General features: G+C 42.8%; 1 protein-coding gene across 1 annotated transcript in view; it reads right to left on the bottom strand.

Moving 5' to 3' along the window:
- Positions 1 to 15,889, bottom strand: part of LOC104661520 (E3 ubiquitin-protein ligase HERC2-like) — a 228,152-nt gene that overhangs the window by 20,027 nt on the left and 192,236 nt on the right. The window contains 4 exon segments of the mRNA XM_030931658.1: positions 94 to 185; positions 1,625 to 1,786; positions 2,412 to 2,589; positions 9,723 to 9,937. Of these exon segments, the coding sequence (XP_030787518.1) occupies positions 94 to 185; positions 1,625 to 1,786; positions 2,412 to 2,589; positions 9,723 to 9,937 (647 nt within the window).

Genomic DNA, 15,889 nt, shown 5'->3' with positions numbered 1-15,889 from the left:
TGCTGCAGAAGGTACATTCCCATCCATGAAAAGGTGGTGCACACACCCCAATTAAAATCTGGTTTTAGTGGGTTTAAACCGAATTTTGCATACCAGGTATAAACAGCTCCAGATTTGGTAAGGGCAACAGAAAACTGGGATCCACATTCCACTTTAACTACTCCAAGACCGGTAAGAGAATCAATCTAGAAGGGGAAAAAGTTCAATTAGACAGATAGCATCAAGGCCCCTGCTGACTGCTATAACCACAATGAGATTTAACTAAATCTAGTAGGAATTCTGAAAACCTGTACCTATGATGAATACTTAGGGCAACTGATAATCATATTCCACTTAATCTCAGCACTCCCAGAAAGCAGGGGGGACCGTGACTGACAACATGCCCACTGGCACACTGTGGCCCGGCGGGACCCAGCACATGGCACCGGAAGGGGAAGCTTTGCAGGTGAGGCCTTCAAGCCTTTCCCCAGAATGGCCTCCCCCAACCATGCTTCTCTCCGTGCAGCAGCACCATAATCCAGCAGTCCCCGTGTCTCTCCTCACCTGTCCCAGCCCTCTCAGACCAGAGGCCCGCGGGGAAGGAGCAGCAGGCAAGGGGAGGGATGGCCAAGAGCACTGGGCCCCACCCACCCTCCACACTGCACACTTGCCAGTCAACACTTTTCCTTATCCTGCAAGCTGCTCCTCATGGCCTCTCTGAGAAACTCATACGTAAGTTCTCATATTCAATTCTAAACTCAAATTAAAACTGACTTCATTCTCTTAATGAGCTCTCCCCTGGTGTCTGGCCCTACCACAATGGCCTCGGGACATCCTGCTCCAGCCCCTCTGATGCCTAGCATCCTCACCCTTGAAAGTGCAAAGCCCAGGCTCTTTCCCGCAAGAGGCCTCTGACGCATGCCACTGGTGAGGGTCTGCCCCAGAGGCACCTGTGCCACACCTGCAACCCCACAGCCCCACGAGAGAGGAGGCTGGGCAGAGACAGGTTCACAGCGCCAGGCTCCCAAGTACCCAGCAGAGCGCCTGGGCTACACGGCAGTGTGGTGCACACACTGATGTCACTGAGCAGCATGTGCAGGACCTGAACCACGTACCAGCCACCTGTTCATAAGAACAAAAGACATTTTGGCAAAGCTAAAAAATCACCTGGAGCCACCAGGCTTGTGTGGAGCAGAGCCGCCGACCCCACCAGGGCTGCAGGACTTGGGCGCTGTGCAGGCCCTGCTCTCGCTCCTCACAGGACACCCACCTGTGGCCGCCCCGGCTAACCCAGATGCAGTCCCTTTAGCAAGCACTGGCATCCCCCAGGCACGAGCTGTGGCAACTCCACACCACTGTGAACTGAGAGAGTGTGAGCCTACGTGCTAAATAAACCGGGGGGCTCCACGGTACCTCTCAAAAGAACGCACAAGGCACATAAAACACCTTATTCCCTCTAGGCCCTGCACACACTTTCTAGTCCATTACCCACTGTATTTACTGGAAAGAAGGTAAAGAGGAGGTTAAAGTGCACACAGAGGGTCGGTAATGGGGGCTCTGAGGCCGTGTTTTCCCAGAGGGCCCCTGGGGACCCCTGACTGGGGTGAGCTGGGAGAGCACTGGGCAGGGCAAGAATGGGAAGTACCTTCATTGGCACTTTACAGCCATCGCTGCCTCCTCGGCCAAGCTTGCCGTAGTCCCCGTCCCCCCAGGACCAGACAGTGTCGTCGTCTGTGAGGCAGAGGGTCTGGGCGTCTCCGCTGCCACAGGCGATGTCTACCACACGGTGGCCCTGCAGCGCCTCCACCTTCAGAGAAAAGGGACTTGGGTTGGCCGAGCACAACACCAGAAGGCTTGCCACAGGAGTGGCTTCACAACATTGCCATTCTTTTTTTATGGGGGTACCTGTTTTAAGCCTTTACAAAGAGATGATTTCTAAAACCCTATAAGACAAAAGAGAAAGCACCTTCATCTATTTGAACTACACGCATCTAAACAATAGGAGGAGGTATTAGTGTCTTTGATGAGCCAACCCTACATCACCATGATGTTTAGTCCCTTTAGCAAGCACTGGCATCAGTGCTTGCTAGTGAATAAACACTAAGTGTTTATTCACTTCTGGCACCCAAAATACAGTGGGCCTTCTCGAAGCCAAAGCATTTTTCTAGACGCCAAGCAATATTTACCACTACAAAGAAAAGGATGTTTAAATGACTCATGGAAGAAATACGTACCAAGATGGTTTTTATTTCCACCAGAAAGAACTTCTACTTGTAAATGGGGCTATGACCAACAACCCTAAAACCAAAAAAATCTAGAAGAGCAAATACTTTGGAATTTTAAAATCATAGCGACGGTGGCAAACCGCCCCCATCTGACAGCAGCAGTGAGGAGCGTGCAGCCCCCGGCCTCTGCACACGGCGCCTCCTCACCAGCTTCGGCTTCAGCTGGTCCTCGCTGTCGCTGTGCCCCAGCCGGCCGTAGCGGCCTTTGCCCCACGTGTAGAGGTCCCCGGCTGCTGTGACACAGGCACTGTGGGCTCCACCAGCAGCAACATCGACCACTTCAATTCCTCTCAGAGACTCAATGACACGAGGGCGGTCACACGGACTGCAAAAAAGTCACCAAATATAACGGAAATACATTTTTCTTCTTAAACATTTTCCAGCGTATTAAATACCTCTCAATCTACACCTTCCTAATCAGTTAATTGCTAAATCAATCAAGAAGAATCAATCAGACCTGAACTCAAAAGGTCACCACGTCCTACCTCCCTCCAGTACAAGGCCAGAGGGCAGGGCTTCCCCAGTTCTGACTCAGAGGCTGGAAAGTGACCACGCATTCTGGGCCAAGTTCGAAGCACAGCCCATTTTTCAAAGGTCTATGAGCTGAGAACAGGTTTTACATTTTCAAGGGTTTAAAAAAAAAAAAAATCATACGCAACTCCTAAAATAGTTACCTTCTGGCCCTATAAAGAAAGTTTGCACCTCACCCCTACTATGAATTAACAATTCATTAAGGAGTTTTAACATATGCATGTCACTAGTCTATAACACAGTGACTACTGATAACAAACTTTTTGTTTTCTTATTAAGTTTTGAAAGAACCTCTTTATCTATTTTGGCTATCAGACCTTAGTCAGATTATATGATTGTGAATAACCTTTGCCAGCTCATGGCTTCAGTCTCTTCCTAGTGTCTTTCAAACAACAGTTTGTAATTTTTATAAAGTCCAAGTTACATCTTCCTTTCATGAATCATGCTTTTGGAGTTCAATCTAAAAATTTTTTCTGACCTAAAATCACAAAAATTTTCTCATGTTTTCTTCTAGAATTTTTTAGTTTTACATTTTACATTCATGACTTTGGTTCATTTTGAATTAATGTTGGGATATGGTGTAAAGTACGAATTTAAGTTCATTTCTTGCCATAGGCTAACCAATTACTCAAAACCACTTGTTGAAAAGAGTGTATTTTCTCCCATGAATTGGCTGTGCACTCTTATAAACTGTGCACTAGAAATTGTGAGAAGTCCAGTTTCATTTTTCCACACTCGTCTTGTCAGTACTGCCTGCCAGTTTCTGGATTCTCTATTCTGCTCCATTGATGTATCTGCCTCTCTCTTGACGCCAGCACCAAACCACGTTGTTTACTGCAGCTGTAAAATGAGGCTTAAGTCAGGTAGTGCAAGTCTTCCGACCTTTTCCTCGTTTTCAGAGTTGACTGGACTATTCTAGGCCATTTGCATCTCCATACGTTTTATGTTTGGCTTATCAATTTCTCTAGAAAGCTTGATTGAGAAGGTGTTGAATCTACAGATTTGAGGATAACCAGCAAATTAACAATACGGACTCTTCTGCTCCATGAACACAGCATGCCCCCTCATGACTTTAGGTCTGTTAAAAATTATCTGAGCAATACTTCATAGTCTTCTGTCTACAGGTCATTCAGACTTTTGGGTCAGATTTATCCCTTAGTTTTTCAATTCTGGGAAGAGGGTAAATGGTATTTTAAAATTTCACTTTCTGGTTACATATATGTATATGTATAGACATATAAGAAACTTTTATTTATTGATCTTCTATCCCTCAACACTGCTAGCCTCACTTATCAGTTCTAGTAACTTTTTGTAAACACCACCAAGTTCTCTGCACAAGCAATGTTTTCTGCAAAAAAGACAGTTTTAATTCTCTTTTCAATCTAGATGCCTTTTATTTCTTTGCACTGCTGTAACTGCACTTACTTAACCTGCTGTACACTGTTGAAGAGAAGTGGTGAGAGCAGACATCCTTGCCTTGATCCTGAACTTGGGGAAAGCTTTCCATCTGCTGCCGTTAACTACAATCTAAGCTCTAGGTTAACAGAGATGCCCTTTATCAGGTAAAGGAAGAGATCTTTTACTCCTAGACTACTCAGAGTTTTTACAGAAACGAATGTTGGAGTTTGCCAAATTACTTTTTTCCTCCTCTTTATTAAGATGATCATATAGTTTTCTTTTTTACATTGACTGATTTTTCTAATGTTAAACCAAACTTGTGATTTCTGGCAAAAATATCTCACATGGCCACACTAGATATTACTTAATTCAATATTCTAAAACATTAAAAACGTTTACATCTACGTTCATGAAGGATATTGGTCTGTATTTTCCTAGGAATGGCTGAGTATGACTTTGATATGAGTAAAGCTATCCTCAAAAAAATGAATTGAGAATTCCCTCTGCCAACGTTCTGAAAGAGTTTATGAAGAATTGTTATCTGTTGGCTACATGTCTGTTAGAAATCACCAGTCATCTGGTCCCAGACCTTTGTTTGCAGGAAATTCCATTTCTTAGACACATCGCTATTCTACTCAAGTCATCTATTTCTTCCTGAGTGAGCTGTGAAGAGTAGGTGTCCTTTAGGAACTTGTCCATTTCATCTAAAAAGTCAAATTTGTTAGCATTAAGTTGTACACTATGCTTAATTATTTTTTAATATCTGTATACCCTGGGGTGAGGAAAACGTCTCTATTCCTAATATTTCTAAAATCTGTAATCTCCTTTTTTCTTGATGAGTCTAGATAGAGATTTTAACAATTATATTGATCTTCTCAAAGAACTGGTTTTTGTTTCCTTTATCTCTACTGTGTTTCCGTTTTCTGTGTTATGGATTCTGCTCTGCTCTTTCTTACTCCTTCTCTTTCCTGTGTTTACTTTGGATTGTATCCATCCTTATTGTTGTTTTCTAAGATGGATACTAAGGTCATAGTTCTGAGACCACCTTTCTTTTTTAAAATAGGCATTTCATGCAATAAATTTCCTTCTAAGTTCTGCTTTTGCTGGATCCCACACATTTTGGTACACTGTTTTCATTTTCACTCTTCAAAATTATTTGTAATTTACTTTCTGATTCATTCTTTGATCCATCAGTTATTTAGAAATGTTTTACTTTCAAAACACTGGAGGTTTTCCAGGGATCTGTTATTAATTTCTAATTTAATTTCCCTGTGGACAGAGAACATATTGTACATAACTTGAATCTTTCTGAGGTGTAAGATTTGTTTTATGGCCCAAATCATGATCTATATTGGTAGGTATTCCTCATGCACTTGAAAAGAATGTAGTTTGTCCAGCAGAGTGTTCTAAAAAATGTCAGTTAGGTCAAGTTAGTTGAGACAGCTGTTCAAATCTTCTACCAATTTTTTTTATGTACTTGTTTCTATCAATTATTGAAGAAGGGGTATTCGAATCTCCAGTTACAACTGTGGATTTGTCTATTTCTCCATGCAGTTTTACTTTAATTTCATGTATCCGGAAGATCTATTCTGAAGGGTGCAAAGGTTTAAGATATTATGTCCTCTTGATGAACTATCCACTGCATCATCTGGATAGTATTCTTTCTGTCCCTGTCAATGTTGTTTGCTATGAATTCTACTTTGTAGGACATTAACACAGGCATTCCAGCTTTCTTTTGATGCACATTAGCACCCTACGTATCTCCCTGTCCTTTCGCTTTTAGCCTATTTACGTGTCTGTGTTTAAAGTGGGACCCCTGAAGGCAGCGTATGGTTTGATCTTGCTCTTATATCCATTCTAACAACTTCTGACTTTTAACTGGGCTGTTTGAATCATTTACATTTGATGTGATTATTAACATATTTGGCAGCTGGGGTGCGGTGGCTCACACCTATAATTCCAGTGCTTTGGGAGACCAAGACAGGAGGACTGCTTGAGGCCAGGAGTTTGAGACCAGCCTCGGCAACACAGCAAGACATCACCTCTACAAAAAATAAAAATAAATTAGCTGGGCGTGGCAGCATGAACCTGTAGTCCTAGCTACTCAGGAGGCTGAGACAGGAGGATTGCTTGAGCCCAGGAATTCAAGGCTGCAGTGAGTCATGATCATGCTGCACTCCAGCCTGGGTGACAAAAGAAGACCCCAGCTCTACAAAAATGTGTGTGCGTGGTAGGTTTAAATCTGTATCTTGCTTATTTATCTGTTCTTTGTTGCCATTTTCCTCTTGCTTTCTTTTGGATGAACTGATTATGTTTTATGACTTCACTTCAACTTCTTTGTTGGTTCATCAGATAAAAACTCCTGTGTTATTTCAGTGATTGCTTTGGGGGTGTGTAGACTATATCTCTAACCTATCACAGTCTACTCTGAAGTCCTATACTGCAGCTGTGTAAGAAACTCCCCAAGTCTACTTCCACTTCCTCCCCCAGGCTTTGTGTTACAATTAACTTCTGTGTAGGTTTTAAACACCTTAACTTATTTGTATTATGTGCCTGACATACTCAATTATCTCTTTCAAAGATCTGTATGGTAAGGAAAAACGTCATGACATTAACGTTTCTTCATTCCTTTGACAGATTCATGATTCCATCTGGTATAACCTTCCTTCTATTTAAAGAAATTCTTTTAAGGTTTTGGTTGTGCAGGTCTGTGGTTCTTTCAGTTTTTGTTTATGTAAACAACTCTATTTCAACTTCATTCTTGAAAAAATATTTCTGCTGAGTAAAAAAACAAAAATACGTTGGCAATAGTTTTTACTTATAGAAAACCCACTGTCTTCTAGCTTGCATGATTCCTAAGAGACGTCTGCAGCTAGGCTTATCTTTCTTCTTGTAACTTGTTTGGTCATCCCACCCTGGCCCATCCTCACCCCAGCTGCTTTTAAAACATTTTTCTCTTTATCTCTGGTCTTGATCCATTCACCTTAGTGTACTTTTCTTCATGTTTCTTTTGCTTAGGGTTTTTTAAACATCTTGAATCAGTGGATTTTTCGTTTTCAACAAATTTGGAAATTTTTAGCCATTATTTCTTCAAAACCCCGCATGTTCCCCTCCTTTGGTGGCTCTCATTATGCATATATTAGGACATCTGAGGTTGTCCTACAGCTCACCTCTCTGATGTTCTGTTCATTCGTACAGTCTTCTTTCTGTTTCACTCTGGATAGTTTCTTTCATTATGTCTTCAAGTTCACTGATCTTTTTTTCCTGCAATGTCTAATCTGCCATTAATCCCATCCAATGTATTTTTCATCTTTAGAACTTTGATTTGGGCATTTAAATATCTTCCAGGCTTTATCTAACACATTCAAGTTCTCTTCTAGCTTCCTGAAGATATGGCATATGGTTAAAATAACTATTTTAATAAAGTTCTTATCTAGTAATTCTACCACTGATACCATTTCTGAGTCAGTTTCAACTGATGACTTTTCTCCTCACGTAAGCTGTATTTTCCTGCTCCCCTGCATGGTTGGTAATTTTTTATTGGATGAAGGAAATTGTGAAATTTACCTTATTGGGTGGTTCATGTTTGTATTCATAAAAATATTCTTGAGCTTTGATCTCTGTGATAAGTTACTTATAAGTAGTTTAATCCTTTCAGGTCTTGCTTTTAAGCTTTGTTGGTGGGATGATAGCAACAATTCGTCTGTGGCTAATTTTTCACCAATACTGGGTAACATCATTCTTAGTACTTTAATCGTTGCCCTGTAAACTGTGAGGTTTGGGGATCTAGCTCCGTCTCCCTGCCATGTGAGCTCTGGGGACTATTCTTTCTCATCCCTTTGGGCGGTCTGTTCCTCAACCTCACAGCTGTGAGTGCCGTATTAGGCTCTGCAGGTCTCCGCAGTCCTCTCTGTGCAGCTCTCTCCACTCTGGTACTCTGCAGACTCTGTATGTCTCGGCCTCCCTGGACTTCCAGTTCTATCTCCTCTATACTAAGGGAGTCTGCCAGAATCTGCCTGGTGTTCTCTTTCCTGTGTCACAGCCTGGAAACTTTCTACAGGAAGTGCGTTGGACAATGTTTAGAACTTGCCTTGTTTTCTATTTTTCATTTAAAACCATTTTAATTTTCACTTTGTGTGGGTACATAGATGTATATATTTGCAGGGTATATGAAATATTTTGATTCAGGCATACAGTGTGTAATAATCATATCAGGGTAAATGGGTTATCCATCACCTCAAGCATTTATCCTTTCCTGTGTCACAAACAATCCAATTATGATTTAGTTACTTTAAAACATACAACAAGTTATTGTTGCCTAGAGTCGCCTGTTGTGGTATCATACTTGATCTTATTCATTCTATCTAACTATATTTTTGTACCATTAACCATCATCCCTGAGAACTCTCCTTGTTTCCCATGATTCAGGGAACACTGTATTTTGTTGCCTGATATTCAATGTCTTTGGGACTGTTGTTTTTTTTTTATTTTTTTATTTTTTGAGACGGAGTCTCGCTCTGTCGCCCGGGCTGGAGTGCAGTGGCCGGATCTCAGCTCACTGCAAGCTCTGCCTCCCGGGTTTACGCCATTCTCCTGCCTCAGCCTCCCGAGTAGCTGGGACTACAGGCGCCCGCCACCTCACCCGGCTAGTTTTTTGTATTTTTTAGTAGAGACGGGGTTTCGCCGTATTAGCCAGGATGGTCTCGATCTCCTGACCTCGTGATCCACCCGTCTCGGCCTCCCAAAGTGCTAGGATTACAGGCTTGAGCCACCGCGCCCGGCCTATTTTATTTTTTAAGACAGGATCTCACTCTGTTACCCAGGCTGCAATGCAGTGGCACAATCTCAGCTCACTATAACCTCCACCTCCCGAATAGCTGGGATTATAGGTGTGCGCCACACATTTGGCTAATTTTTTTTCTATTTTTCATAGAAATGGGGTTTTGTCATGTTGCCTAGGCTGGTCTTGAACTCCTGAGTTCAAGCAACCTGCCCACCTCAGCTTCCCAAAGTGCTGGGATAACAGGCGTGAGCCACCACACTGGACCAGTTTAATATATTTTATATGGTATTTTAGTTATTCCTAGGATAGGAAAGCCCCTGTTACCGCAATCTGTTTGGCAGTTCTCATTAATTTTTTAAAACTTGTGAGTTTGGTTTGTTTAAAAAATGGTGTCAGTTCTGTGTTCTTTCTTCCTCACCCCTGCCATTTTCTCTGTATGTGCAGTTCTAGTACCACGCATGTTACACAAAATGCCAAATGTGATTCAGTGGATGATTTAAGGGAGAAGGACAAAAAAACGCTGACTTAGGACTTGTCAAAAACTCAGAATTGACTTTTCCTCTCCACAGAGGAGTCATATGGGTAAGCCTTCGTACTGGAACGTAACACTATTTCTGCCAAATGAGTCATTCACATTAGTTAGTTTGAGCAGATTGCTGTAAATGTTACCTTGGAAAACAAAGAGCCAATAAATTGCAGCAGCATCAAGACAAACAGAAGGTTGAAATAATGTCTTCACATCATACCTTCTGTTGCCATGCCCCAGCTTCCCATCTTCTGCCTCACCCCAAGAGTAAACTTCTCCTTCTGAAGACAGGGCAAGGCAGTGCTTTCCTCCTGAGTTCACAGCTACTTTCTTAATAAAAACATGCTGAATGGATTCAAGCAATGTTGGGGTAGACACCGACTCTGTCCCTCCAATGCCTAGTCTGCCACCTGCACCATACCCAGTGGCATACAGCTAAGGGAAGAAAAAGCAACATCAGTTTCCAATCTCAATATCCCCCAAATTTAGTAATTCATAAATCCATGCTTTAGACATTTTTATCACATAGAAATAAAATTTAAAGTTAAAAATCTCAGGAATGTAAGTTTATGAGTTTATACATGCTCTACCAAAGTTCTAGAAATGAAATAAAAACATGACTATTAGAAATTCCAAATTCAGAAAACATATTGTGAAAATAAGCTCTTCTCCCTGGAAGCTCTTCCATTTTTGTGTAGAATACCAACTACAATTAACACCAAGAAAAGCAAAAAACAATTTAATTATCTACTATATGCAAATCTCTGACAATAACAGCCACAAAAACATATCCATAAAAGAACACAAACACATTTTAATATTTCAGCAGGGTGGCCGGGCGCGGTGGCTCAAGCCTGTAATCCCAGCACTTTGGGAGGCTGAGACGGGCGGATCATTGAGGTCAGGAGATTGAGACCATCCTGGCTAACACGGTGAAACCCCGTCTCTACTAAAAAAAAAATACAAAAAACCAGCCGGGCGAGGTGGCGGGCACCTATAGTCCCAGCTACTCGGGAGGCTGAGGCAGGAGAATGGCGTAAACCCAGGAGGCGGAGCTTGCAGTGAGCTGAGATCCGGCCACTGCACTCCAGCCTGGGCGACAGAGCGAGACTCCGTCTCAAAAAAAAAAAAAAAGAAATTTCAGCAGGGCAGCATATGAACCACACGGGAAAAAAATGCCTTTTTTTTTAAAATCTAAGTGGGAATGTTTTAGGACACAAAACATCTATGATTAATTTTTAAAAAACATGATTAATGTAAAAACACACACACATGCAATCAGACTGCCGTTTTCCAAATGAAGGCAAACATCCCTCCTGATAAAAACTTAAATGCTGTTCCACGCTGTTTCAGGTATCTTTCCAACGTGCTGCTGCACTGACATAATAGTAAGGAAGCCACAAGGGCCAACACAGGAAGTGAAACCCAAACTCAGGTGGATAAACAACCTCCGCCCCCAAAGCCAGCTTGGGTGGAGAGGGTGCACGGTAATGCAGCGCGCCTCCAAGGACTTCCTGCAGAAAGTGGGGCTCCAAAGGGTTGCCCCTCAGTGACTGTGAATAAGAAACAACAACAACAGAGAAAGCTGCCCTTCTCAGCCTCAGCTCTGACAGGGAGACAGAGGCTTGCCCCCGAGAATTCATAACTACTGGCAAATTATGGCCCATGGGCCACATGAGGCCCATCATTTCTTTCTGTAAATGAAGTTTTACTGGAACACAGCCACACCCACTCATTTATAATATGTCCAGGGCTGCTTTTGAAGTTGCAAGAGAGACCACATGACCCAAAGCTGAAAATACTATTGTACCCTTTACAGAAAGTGCTTACCAACCCCTACCCTAGAAAAAGGACAAAATAAAGATATTTTGAAACAAACAATCAGAATTAACCAACAAAAGAATTTCACTGAAATAAACTGAAAACGATACGATAAAGGAGAAGGAAATGATTTTGTAAGATCTGAGACGTGACAAATGATGGTAAGAAATGACAGGAAGCAAAGATGTGCAACATTTGGCTAACTCTAAAAAAACTACGGTCCATGTAAAACAACCAAAACAACAATAATGTCTATGGCAGAGGGAATAGGTTAGAACCCAAACACTGGGTAACAAGGAGTCACTGACTGGGAGGAGGGGAAATACTAATTAACTTGAGGTTTTTAACTACATATGTTAAAATAACCAGAGAAGCAACGAAAAGAAACAGAATTCTCCTGAGAACCAACAAAGAGGAGCTATATTTCAAACCTTTTTGTGAGGCTAGACCACGTCGACACCTGTGCTAGCAGTCTGCCTCTGACACGGTTCACAGTGATCCCTGCTTCCAAATATGCGCGCTCCTGTGTACAGGCACACCCCATTTGACTGTGCCTCGCTTTACTGTACCTCCAGATACTATTGTTTACAAACTGAAGGTCTGTGGCAAGCCTACACTGATCAAGTCTCTTGGCGCCATTCTTCTACCAGCACATGCTGGCTTACTGTCTCTATGTTACGTTTTGAAAATTCTTGCAATATTTTAAACTTTTTTCATTATTATTTTATCTGTTATGATGATCTGTGATCACTAATGTTTGATGTTACTGTTGTACTTGTTTTGAGGCATTACAAACCACACCCATAGAAGACAGTGAACTTAAACGGTGAATGTTGTCTATGTTCTGACTGCTCCGCCAACAGCTGTTCTCCCACCTCCCCTCTCCTCAGACCTCCCCTCTCCTCAGACCTCCCTATTGTGTCCCAGAGACCCAACTTATATAGAAATTAGGCCACTTAATAACCCTACAGTGGCCTCTAAGAGTTCAAGTGAAAGGAAGAGTTGCATATTTTTCATTTAAGTCAAAAGCCAGAAATGATTAAGATTAGTGAGGAAGGCACGTTGAAAGCCAAGACCGGCTGTAAGCTGGGCCTCTCGCGCCAGTTACCCAAGAAGAAGTTCTTGAAGCACAATTAACACACAAATGATTAGAATGCAAAACAGTCTTATTGCCGATATAGAGAATGTTTGGCATAGACAGACGATCAAAACAGACACGACATTCCCTTAGGCCAAAGCCTAATCCAGCCTAACTCTCTTCAATTCCACGAAGGCTAAGAGAGGTGAGACGGCTGCAGAAAGAAAGTCTGAAGGTAGCAGAGATTGGTTCCTAAGTTTAATGAAAGACGTCATCTCCATAACATAAAAGTGCAAGGTAAAGTAGCAAGTGCTGATGTAGAAGCTGCAGCACGTTACCCAGAAGATCTAGCCAAGATCAGTGATGAAGGTGGCTACACTAAATAACAGGCTTTCAGCGTAGATGGAACCGTCTATCGGAAGAAGATGCCATCTAGGACATTCATAGCTACAGAGAAGTCAATGTTTGCCTTCAAAGCTTCGAATCTTTTGTTAGGGGCTAATGCAGCTGGTGACTGTATTAGCTGAATTTGTTGAACTCAATGCTCATTGACCATTCTGAAAATCTTAGGGCCCTTAAGAATTATGGTAACTCCGCTCTGAATGTGCCCCAGAAACAGAACAAAACCTGGAGTCAGCACACTTGTTTACAGCAAGGTTCACTGAATACTTTAGGCCCACTATTGAGGCCTACTGCTCAGAAAAAAAGATTTCTTTCAAAATATTACTGCTCATTGACAATGTACCTGGTCACCCAAGAGCTCCAATGAACATGTACAAAGAGATTAAAGTTGTTTGCATGCCTGCTAACACATCATCTTTTCTGCAGCCACATGGATCAAGGAGTAATTTCAACTTTCAAACCTTGTTATTTAAGAAATACATTTCATAAGGCTATAGCTGCTATAGACAGTGATTCCTCTAATGGATGTGGACAAACCAAATTGAAAACCTTCTGGAAAGCCATCACCATTATAAATGCCAGTACGAACATTTGTGATTCACCGGCGGAGGTGAAAATATCAGCATTAACAGGGATTTGGAAGAAGTGGATTCCAACCCTCATGGATGATCTTGAGGGGTTCAAGACAAGTGGAGTAAGTTACCTCAGATGTGGTGGAAACAGCAAGAGAACTAGAATTAGAAGTGGAGTCTGAAGATGTGACTTAATAGACTATAGTATACACATACTTTTATATCCACTAGGAAACCAAGAAATTTGTGTGACTTGCTTTGTGAAGACACTTGCTTTATTGTGTTGGTTTAGAAACAAGCCTGCATACCTCCACAAGTATGCCTACAGCTCCCTCTCCCTGAGTGTGAGCTGGACTTAATGACCTGCTTCTGATGTACAGAACAGGGCAAGAATGATGGAGTGTCACCTCTGTGATTCAGTTACACAGGACTGTGGCTCTGTCTCGCTCCACTCTCTCTTGCTGGTGCTCCCTCCTGCGCCTCCCTTGCCCTTGCTGACAGAGTCAGCTGCCATGCTGTGAGACCCTCTATGGACATGTGGCAACGGACTGAGTGAGGGGAGGTTCTGCCAACAGCTCATGAGGGCCTGAGGCCTCAGCCCAAAGGTCCACAAGGGACTGAATCCTTGCTCGGACTCGGACAGCCTCAAGACGATTGCAGCCTGCTGAGATTCTGAGCTGGAGGATGGAGCTATGCTGCCTCCAGAGTCCTGACCCAGAGAAACTATGCAATGATAAATGTGTGTGAGACAGAACATTACATGAGAGTATCTCACTCATGAATAGGATCTCTCAAAAATCTAAACAAAACAATCACAAACACAAGCCAGATACGGATCCTGACCAAACTGGATTTATCCAAAGAATGCAAGTTTCTTTAATATGAGAAAACCAATTAATTCAACTGATTATACTAATCCATTAGAAAAAACATCGGCCAGGAGCGGTGGTTCATGCCTGTAATCCCAGCACTTTGGGAGGCTGAGGTGGGCAGATCACAAGGTCAGGAGTTCAAGACCAGCCTGGCCAACATAGTGAAACCCCGTCTCTACTAAAAAATAAAAAAAAAAAAAGTTAGCCAGGCGTGCTGGTAGGCGCCTGTTGTCCCGGCTACTTGGGAGGCTGAGGTAGGAGAATCGCTTGAACCCAGGAGGCGGAGGTTGCAGTGAGTTGAGACTGTGCCACTGCACTCCAGCCTGGGCAAGAGAGTGAGATTCTGTCTCCAAAAAAAAAAAAGAGAAGAAAACATCTATGAAAGAACATTTCAAAACATATATAAAGAGTGTTGAACAGAAATCAGTGTCCAGTGATGAATAGAAACAGAAGGAAACATGTCTATTCTGATGAAGGGCTTCTACTCAAACCCCACTGGAAGCCTGGGAACACTCCATGTGCACCCGCTCCAGTCTGGATCAAGGCAGGAGCCTCCGCCCACTCCTACCCAGCATCACACCGCAACCCCAGCCCGCACCATGAGCTCCATTTCTCCCACACAAACAGGAAAAACAAATGAGAGGTACTCTAGAAAGAAAGGGACAGAATTCACTTAGAGACTGTGGCACTCTATAAAGAAGATACGAGAAATCTTCAGATACACTAGAATGGAGAGAGTCAAGTAGGTCACCAAACATAAAGTCAATATATAAACATCCAATATTTCCATATATCAGTGGCAATCTTTTTTGGGGGGGGCGGGGGGTGTGGCGGACGGAGTCTCGCTCTGTCGCCAAGGCTGGAGTACAGTGGCATGATCTCAGCTCACTGCAACCTCTGCCTCCCATGTTCGAGTGATTCTCCTGCCTCAGCCTCCCGAGTAGCTGGGATTACAGGCACGTGTCACCGAGCCGGGCTTATTTTTGTATTTTTAGTAGAGATGGAGTTTCCTCATGTTATCCAGGCTGGTCTCGAACTCCTGACATCAGGTGATCCACCTGCCTTGGGCTCCCAAAGTGCTGGGATTACAGGCGTGAGCCACTACACCAGGCCAGCAGCAATAAATTTTTTAAAAGATAGTATTTACAATAGCAAACAAGAAATACATCTAATGAATGATACGCAAACAAAAATTGTAATACTTTTGTATACATGACGTATTTTCAAAACTAAAAAAAAAACTGGCCAGGTGTGGTGGCTCTCACGTCTGTAATCCCAGCATTTAGGGAGGCCAAGGCGGGCGGATCATCTGAGGTCAGGAGTTCAAGACCAGCCTGGTAACATGGTGAAATCCTGTCTCTACTAAAAATACAAAAGTTAGCCAGGAGTGGTGGCGGGCGCCTGTAATCCCAGCTACTCGGGAGGCTGAGGCAGGAGAATTGCTTGAACCCGGGAGGCAGAGGTTGCAGTGAGACAAGACCGTATCATTGCACTCCAGCCTAGGCAACAAGAGCAAAACTCTGTCTCAAAAAAAATTTTTTTTTAATTTAAAGATTATACAAAAATATCTTAGAACTCTAGCTGCTTCCTGCATACCACAGTACTATCAGTCCTGAGTACAGATCCTTGCATGTGCTAAGAA

Source organism: Rhinopithecus roxellana, chromosome 5 (assembly GCF_007565055.1).
Source record: "Rhinopithecus roxellana isolate Shanxi Qingling chromosome 5, ASM756505v1, whole genome shotgun sequence".
In the NCBI taxonomy this organism is placed as follows: domain Eukaryota; kingdom Metazoa; phylum Chordata; class Mammalia; order Primates; family Cercopithecidae; genus Rhinopithecus; species Rhinopithecus roxellana.
Note: the sequence above shows the minus strand (reverse complement) of the source record. Positions and strands in the feature narration are given on the sequence as shown.